The 9,372-nt window shown below is 39.3% G+C and overlaps 1 protein-coding gene across 1 annotated transcript; it reads right to left on the minus strand.

The window, feature by feature from the left end:
* Positions 1-126: 126 nt before the first annotated feature.
* wbp2nl (WBP2 N-terminal like) lies at positions 127-9,059 on the minus strand. The gene is made up of 8 exons (XM_066674604.1): positions 8,773-9,059; positions 5,869-5,977; positions 5,409-5,547; positions 3,908-4,000; positions 3,303-3,476; positions 2,879-2,956; positions 2,640-2,725; positions 127-1,588 (listed from the first exon to the last, which is right to left on the minus strand). Exons 1-8 carry the CDS (start codon positions 8,829-8,831, stop codon positions 1,532-1,534), a joined length of 795 nt encoding a protein of 264 aa, XP_066530701.1. The 5' UTR covers positions 8,832-9,059; the 3' UTR covers positions 127-1,531.
* Between the last annotated feature and the right edge of the window lie 313 nt (positions 9,060-9,372).

The raw sequence follows: 9,372 nt of genomic DNA on the forward strand, positions 1-9,372 counted from the left end.
GCCGTACTAGTGCCATCTACTGGCCACAGCGGGTAATGTGTTTAAGCTATTCCCTAACTGCCTGGTAAAATCACCTGAGTATACTTTCTGTCTAAGTAAATAAATAAATATACTCCACACAAAATGTGCACTGATTCTCATATTTATTCAGAATTATTTATTAATATATTATTGAGCAGTTGGATATTATAGAAAAGGAACAATACAATCAAAGGAAAGAGGCAGGTGTGTGTAGGGGAAACACAACAATTAAAAACCTCCCTGTAGTGCATTCTCAAGCGCGCACGCACACACTCTCACTCACACAAAAACCAAAACACAGCAAGCACACTGACCACACAAATTACTTCAGATGATCCGCGACCCCAACACATGCCACCCATATGTGGTAAACCTCGCCAAACACAGAGCATGGTACAGGGCCCTAAGCTCTAACATATTTGGGGGAGGGGAACCCACACTCACTCCCATCATAGTCTTCTAAATGCAAAAATAGAAAAGGTAATATTAAAGGAAAATCCTTAAATTTATACAAATAATTGAGCACATTTTTGAAACTAGATTCTTAAGTGAAGTGCTGAACAGCTGCTCAAACCTCAGTTGAAAGATAATTCTGAGAGAATTGTACCCCCCGGACCTGAATTTTCCACCCCCTGCAGGGAATATAAATGCTCATTTCTGGATTCAGTAAAGATACTATAAGGTAGGTTGGAATCAGTTATACATATAAAATACAATAGCACATGTTAACCAAAACATCTCCTCCTTTCAATTATTCAAATTTCATGAAAAAACACTGGTTACACTGGTGTGTTCAACAAATTATTACTAATGATTCTGAAATGTACCAAAGTAATGAACTCATAAAATTGCTGAACCTTTTTCATAAGAGTTTCTAAATGTAATTGAATGATTATGAGTTAAGGTATATACACCCACACAATCCATTCAATACCAAGCCATTAACTCCACATACATACATCACACATTGTGCAGGACCCCCAACACACCTCCTTCAAGTGAATTAGCCCACATGTTAGCAAAAGTAGAAAGTTCTCAATGTTAATAAGCATTCTTCCTATAACTGTTATTATTACACACTAAGGAATTAATCTCAATTACATCTTTCTGTCTCATTGCTTATAAGTGATTAAAACTCCAGACTCTACATTCCAAAAGCATCCTCATAAACATCTCACATTTTTCTACACACACACACACACACACACCAAAATCAATCCTTTACCCTTTTCCTGACAGAAAGGAAAACACATACAATCCAACAAAGAACAATGGAGGATGATGCACTTCAACACAAAGGGATGGGAAACACATATACAGGTACATAGAGACCAACTCAAACAGATTTGTAATGATTGCTCTAATCATTTTGCAACTCCAGTTGCCTGAATACAAGCACCACAGGGAGTTACTGTGAAAGTCAAAAAAAAAAACAAAAAAAACAATTAAATACTAGAATATAAATGCTTTCTATGTTATAATAGATATAATGTGAGTGGGCTCAGAGATTTCAGTTGTTTTTCTTGTCTGGCTGGTTCTGGGGAGGATAGTAAGGAGGAGGCTGATCCTGAGAGAGAGAGAGCGAGCAAGAAAGAAAGAGAGAGAGAGAGAGAAAGAGCAAGAAAGAAAGAGAGAGAGAGAGAGAGAGAAAGAGCAAGAAAGAAAGAGAGAGAGAGAGAAAGAGAAAGAGAGAGAAAGAGAGCGAGAAAGAGAGAGTGAGAAAGAGAGAAAAAGAGAGAGAAAAAGAGAGAGCGAGAAAGAGAGACAAAGAGAAAGAGCGAGAAAGAGATAGAAAAAGAGAAAGAGATAGAAAAAGAGAAAGAGCGAGAAAGAGATAGAAAAAGAGAAAGAGCGAGAAAGAGAGAGAGAAAGAGAGAAAAAGAGAAACAGCGAGAAAGAGAGAAACAGAGCGAGAAAGAGAGAGAGAGAGAGAGAAAGCGAGAAAAAGAGCGAGAAAGAGAGAGAGAAAAAGAGCGAGAAAGAGATAGAAAAAGAGAAAGAGCAAGAAAGAGAGAGAGAGAGAAAGAGAGAAAAAGAGAAACAGCGAGAAAGAGAGAAACAGAGCGAGAAAGAGAGAGAGAGAGCAAGAAAGAGAGAGAGAGCGAGAAAAAGAGCGAGAAAGAGAGAGAGAGATGGCAGAAATATTACATCACAGAATACATAAATATTGCAATATTTTTATTTTTTACTTCATACTTAGAAGTAACACTATCAATGAGTAACAAAACACTATCAATGATTATTTATCCAGTTCAGGGTCGCAGTGAGTCCGGAGCCTACCCGGAGTGATTGGGCATAAGGCAGTAACAAAGCAGAGATACATTTACAGCACTGTCTCCAATTCAGCATGATTACAGAAGCTGTAAGTACCATGCAGTAGAATAGTGTCAATAGTGTTAGGCATGCTGTAATGCTACTGAATTCTCAATAATAAAACCTTCTGGCCATGCTTATTCCAGTCATTTCATTATGAGTGATGAATTCATTAATGCGACACACTTCTTATAAAATATTTGATCAATAATATTTTTAATGTTAAGTAATGTTTGATTAATACATTACAGAAACACTGTCAGCTGCATTTCTAATGTGTCTGAATTATGAGTGTGTGTGCATACCATTGGCATGTAGACATTGTGGGGGTTGGTGGGGTTGTAGTAGGCGTTACCAGCTGCTTCCGCTGCTTTAGCATTACCAGGAGCAACTAATGAGAGTGATATTTACAGAGAGAGAGAGGAGACAAGGGGGGGAGATGTGTGTTACATATTTGATGTGAACATTAAATAAATAAAGCAATAACAAACATGTATGACTGTAGGTGTACAGTAATGTGATGGTAGTTAACTGATTGATTTACCTGGAGGGCTCCAGTTTTGGGGAGGTCCAGGGTAAGGAGGAGGTGGAGCCATGTACGGTGGTGCGGTTGGGTTCATACCTAAACACATACAAACCACATTAGTTACTAGAGGTTCAGCCATTCTTATTAATGAAAACAATCAATTTAGTCATTAGTCAGTGATTCATTGTTATTTGGCACATTTAAAAACCATGGATGCAACCTGATTGTGGTGAAAACATACAAAATACCAATAATAAAAAGGTTTTTTAAATGAATTCTATAATAAATCACTAAGGATATGTACTGTAACTGTGGACTATGGAAGGGAAACCCGAAAGGTGAGGCCAGGCATTAACAATACGTTCATCTGTATATGAGCAACATGTAAATATGGGATGTATAATAGGCTATGCATAAACAACCAAACTCTACTTTGATTTACCTTGTGCAGCAGGAGGGTAACCGTATGGGTTGTAAGCAGGCTGTGGTGCGTATGTGTATGCTTGGGGTTGAGGAGCGTATGGATACTGCTGTGGCATGGCTGGACTGGCATAACCGTTCATAAATCCTGAAGGACCATAGGCTGCTGCACCAGCCTGAGCTGGAGGCCTTGATGCTGAAAAACACATACATAAATACACAGAGAAACAATCAATCTCCATGTTTGATGATGGTAATAATGCCTCTGTATTTTTTGCTGCAGAACGAGCTAAATAATGTCCTCCATGGGCCCCTGTGAACCTGTGATGTGTAAACATACTGCACAACCCTACCCATGTATGTATTTGGGATTAAAAATAAAGTGTGCATAACATAACTATCGCCATAAGCTTATTTGTTTATTTAATACAGTAAATGATTTAATTAAAATAAACAAATTCCAGACAGTACAAATTATTTCACTTTTTAAATATACTGCATTGTTAATTTAAACAGGTATTTTTAATCTGCTCATTGATATCACATCAGATTCAGTGAGACGTTCACTTTGGGGCTGGCCTATTAAACATTTGTAAGAACACTTTGGCGCATGCGCAGGCTCCTCACCATTGGAGGCCAGTTTAAAGAGGTGTTGTCCCAGCTCTATAGCGCCCCCACTGGGGAAAGACATCTTAAAGTTTGCTTGGCCTTCCCAGCCACCTGAGAGAGAGAGAGAGAGAGAAAAAGAGAAAGAGAGTGTGAGAAAAAGAAAGAGAGAGAGTGAGAAAAAGAGAAAGAGAGAGAGAGTGAGAAAAAGAGAAAGAGAGAGAGAGTGAGAAAAAGAGAAAGAGAGAGAGTGAGAAAAAGAGAAAGAGAGAAAGAGTGAGAGAAAGAGAAAGAGAGAGACAAACACAAAGGCAGTGTGAATGATAAATGAACAACTAAACACAGGACAAGGTGTACATTTAGATATCAGCTCTTTATAGGGAAACCTTTAGGGTAGAGATATAATTGCTGTTTGGCCAAGTGTTCGCATTTACAACCGTCTGCGTCATGAACGTAACTGTTCACACACTTGCCTGTGTGCTACGCTTGTAACTTGAGGCTTCCACTAGAGTGAAGACCAGAGAAAGATACAAGTAATAGCAGACGTGGCTGTGACACAGCCTTCTTCAAAACGTTCCGCCATTGCGATGCTACTGATCGTCTGCTCCTACCGTTTTACACGTGTACTGCACTTCGTAGCATCTATTTTTCGAGGATGTACACAACTGACGCACCAAACGGACACAGGATACATGAAGCAGCCATGATACGTAAATTCCTTGCAAATATTATCTCTACCCTCAGCCTGAAAAACTGAACTAAAGTATCACACTAAGTGTATACAGGGGGTCCTCGACTTACGACGTTGATCCGTTCCTACGTCGCGTCGTAAACCGGTTTTCGGTGTAAGTCGGAACATACGTACATACTGTACGCAAATAACATACTGCAAGCACTTATCCTGTCCTAACACCTATCCTCCTCAGTCCCGAGCCGCGTAACCGTGTATTCTTCCGCCGCGTACACCAAACACGTTAACGTTCACGTTACGACGCAAAACCACTTAAGTCAAAACAAGGCTTTATACAGTAAATGGGAGATGTGTCGTAACCACGAAACATCGTAACTCAGGACTGATGTAACCCGAGGACCTCCTGTATAGAGTTTTAAACAAAGACGCAAAACTATTTAAAATAACTGTCTGGCCTCTAGTTCTGTAGTTTTTATTCCAAATATACTAGCTAATATGTGTAATACTTCACTTTCGTTCACCATAACGCAGGGTTTTCTATAAAAAAGGCACTAGATTTGAAGCCATAATTAATCTGATGCCTCTACAAACTGCAGCAAGACAACACTGCCATAAAGACCGCATGAACCAAGCAAAAGGAAAAGGTCAAACACATGCTTTGAAAAAAAAAAATGAAAATGAAAGATTACTATTTTTTCTGTCTGGTGAAAATAATTTATTCAATTTTTTTCTCTCTCTCAAACTGAAATATCATAAATCAAAATACTGAGTCAAATCTAGTGCATTTAAATTACAGATTAAAGTCTGCACCTGTGACTCACACATACTTACCACCTGGTTCTGCTTTGATGATTCCCTGGATGTAGTTGGCAGCAAACACTGGCTGCTCAATGCTGCAGTTCTTCATCAGGTAATATGGGAACATAAATGAGCAGAATTTGTCTTTCATATTGCTGCTCACAAACACCATCTGAACAGAGGAAACAGAGATGTATTGACACAGATAAACCCCCAATAAGGCATTGTGGTGGTCGCACTATAGCTATTGTGTCAAAAAATGTGTGTGATTACGCTGTATGATGAGAAATTATTGTAGTATTGATGTCTGGGTTTAAACTGAACATTGCAGCTTCACATGACATGACAGCTTATTCTAAAGAAGGCATTTATCTGCATAACTCCTAATACCTACATGTAGACAGCTGACTGTGTCTATGTAGACATGTAGATGACGGTGTTGTAATTGTGTCTAACCTATGATTACACGGTATCTGTGGGTTTTAATATTTACCCTGTATGGTGTGAGGTACACAGAGCCTTTCTTTGTGCCCTTGAAAAGATCACCCCTTTGTGTGACATCGCTGAAGGACAGCTCCACATTCTTACAGTCTCTCAGCACACTGTAACACAAAACACAGAGAAATAGGATTTCAGTTTATAGTGATTGCACTACCTAGGTCTCTCAGAGGGTGAGCGATAGCCTACCACGTGATTTCTCTGAGACATGTGAGGCTACAAACCACATCTTTTCCAACTGCCTGTAACGCAAGACCAACAAAAACCTCAGTGAACCTGGACGAGCAAACTTACAGTGCAATTCTGCTATGTTAGTTAACAGACATTCACCTTGGCTAACATCATACTGAGGGTTGGGGGAGAGAGAAGACCAACCTAGCAACACATACGGTGTCTTGAAATCCTGGCATTGGATGACTGAGGTATTACCAGAGATTGCGCTTGCTGTTTCCCTTTGAAACTAAGCTGTAACTTTTTAAACTACTGTATATTAACTATAAGTAACAGCCATACAGTGTCAGAAACCTCATAACTGAGTCTAGTACCCAACAATATACAGCATTTGAGGCAACTGTGTGATGCTGTAGTCTTAAGTTAGCATGGGGTATAAGCTCAAAACCATTGAAGTAATTTCAGGCTTCAAACAAGTCTTTGTTGATCATGAAGTACACTGGATATAAGCTGTCTCTAGAGCTGCTGTGAGACTACCTGAAGAGACTGAATGCTGTTGAAGCATTCGGTCCAGAGGACTGTAAGATAAGAGGAACTCCAGAGGACACATGAGCTTTATGGCTGAAAGAGAGACAGTGTTACCTGACCGGCACACAGCTTTTCTGACGGGCTAAACACTAAATAAAAGATAAGTCATCAAGCATGACACATTATTGATTGTTGGTGGGATTTTTTTGGTTTTAACCTACTTTCTGTCTGTGGAATCTGGTAGTTTACGGGTTGATTATGAGTTTAAAGTCACTCTTTATGAGTTTAAATGGGTCTCTGTTGTTCTCTAGTGTATAAATATTTATTTTTTTATTACTGTAAGTGTGAAATGTGGCTAACAATATTGTAATAAAGCATTATTTAATACACAGAGGTTCTTCAGTGTTAGGTAATGAGCTGATTTAAGTGTGTGTCTGTGTGTGTCTATTACAAAAGCTAGGGTTTTCACACCTAATTTAAACAGAGAGAAATTACTGCAGGCGGAAGGTAGATGGCAAAACACTATGATTTCCAAATGGCCTTACTGCTCAACTAGCCAGCCACTTCCACTAAACTAGCCTTTCTCAAGACTGGAGTCTCCAGTGTGAACATTTCTGTTTTTTCTTGATATCATTTCTAAGCTTATTCTTTATTCAAGACAGAGGTGTTGATACAGGATGTGGATTGAGAGACCCTTAACATCAAGGGTCATGTCCAGTCATTCACTTTAGACTCCACGGGGCTTAATCCAGATTTGCACACTTTGACATGGGTCAAGACGCACGAACTGGGGCAAAGCCACTGTGAGACAGATTTTAGTGTGTACATCAGCTAATGCCTATACCTATACATAAACACGAGGTTAGCATTACAAACTCATAAGCACTCGCCAATATTTAATTATATAGAAAGCCATGATACTGAGCCCACACAATTTTGTTACTATAATACTGTCACTCATTTTAGTTTTTAGATGTGCAGAGCAGCTCTGGATTTACAGGCTCTGACTACATTGTCACATTGTGGTCTTGTGATGTCGGGATGTTTGTTTAGCTGTTTCAAACTTGCCCAGCACTCCTTTCATACACAATGGCTAGCTTGGGTCTATCTGAAAACAATACAGGGGAAAGACTGCTATAATGATGTGACTATTGGGCTTGCAATATATATAAACCATCAGTCAGGTGGGCAAAACGTAAATAAAAACAGGGAAATGCAATGACATGCAAATCTTTTAGAGTCTTCAAAGACAGCATATTAAATGTTAAAGTCACCCATACTATCAGGCATCCATCAGGAGTGGTGACTTCTTAACTGTGAGCTGATATCAAACTGGATGGTCCCTCTCCTCTCTAGCACAAAGGATATAGTATACATCTTTAAAAACAAGTGTTCACAGATTTACAGAAGTGTTCTTGAGCCCATGCAGTGATTTCCACTCAAGAATATTTTCTCATGTTAATAGAGTACCGCCTGGGGGCCCAACTATCACAGCCATCCATTTTCAACCTCACAAAAGTCCAGATATTTTAGCACTGTGGCCAAAAGTGATCTAAAGATTCTGGTCTCTGGAGTATCGACCCCAAATATCAGTTCATCGTGGCTCCACAGTCTGAATCAGATCTAGGCGTGTCAAGGGAGGATTTAAACCGATGTTAAATCCTAATATCCTAAAATAGAGGTGCTGCTCTAATACGAGCAGAAACCTGTCTGTCCACACCAGCAGGGGCTGTGATTAGGGGAAAGTCTGTATTCACCGTTATCAAGTAGAAAACCCCATAAGGTTCTGGTTTTATTTGTTAGTTTAAGATCTTTGTATTTCCCAAAATACAACAAACGTTTTATATCAGGCTTGCCCAAATCCTATTAAAGCCTTAAAACCTACAACAGTGTTTTCCCAAATACTAGCGAAGTTCGTTGACATACAAAACAAATACAGGCTTTTAACATTGCCCTAAAATTATGACAACAGTCACATTATGAACAGAGAGTAAAATAATAAGCCATTCTTGGCAATTCGATACATAACCACTGACTACGCGGATTTAAATCCCAGAAAATATCTATCGCTAATCTGCCAACGTACCTCGCGTTAGCTTAGCGATAGACAACAGCTATTTAACGTTATATAAACAGCGTTTGTCCTCACAGTAGAACCAATACTCGGCCAAAACTGTTGAAATATAAAGAACTGTCTCACCTCTCGCTGTTATCGATGAGGACTCCTCCTTGCTGAGAGTGGTTGCGGTTCAGAGACATATTTTCTAATATTTGTGCGGGTTTCGAGAGCTCTCTCTGATGGGGCGCTACAGAAGCTAATGCTAATTCTTCCGCTCTCGTGACTCATCAAAACAAAACGTCAGCGCCGAGAGGTGTGTCATTGCATTACACTCTCAGACATTACACATTCAGTTATCTAACTCTAAAGACACTCCTACGTGTTAAATAAGGAGTATTCAGTCATTTCCCTGTGTTTAACTAAAGTTTTACTATTCCTTTTAATTTTTCTTTTTTTGCTATTAGCTTCGTTTGTCCATCCCTGATTTGAAATGGATATAATTTATTAGAATCCCCATCCAGTCATCAAAGAAACGAATCTGTTCATCAAAATGACATATTAGAAACGGGTTGGCAGAAAAAAAAACATTGACAGTAGCTTAGCCATTGTTCAGTGTGTGGATGTGTCTAAACTCCATTCAGACCTCTGTAAGGTTGTGGGTTCGATTCCCGCTCCGGGTGACTGTCTGTGAGGAGTTGGGTGTTTTCTCCCCGTGGGTTTCCTCCCACAGTCCAAAAACAC

Source organism: Hoplias malabaricus, chromosome 6 (genome assembly GCF_029633855.1).
Source record: "Hoplias malabaricus isolate fHopMal1 chromosome 6, fHopMal1.hap1, whole genome shotgun sequence".
NCBI lineage: Eukaryota > Metazoa > Chordata > Actinopteri > Characiformes > Erythrinidae > Hoplias > Hoplias malabaricus.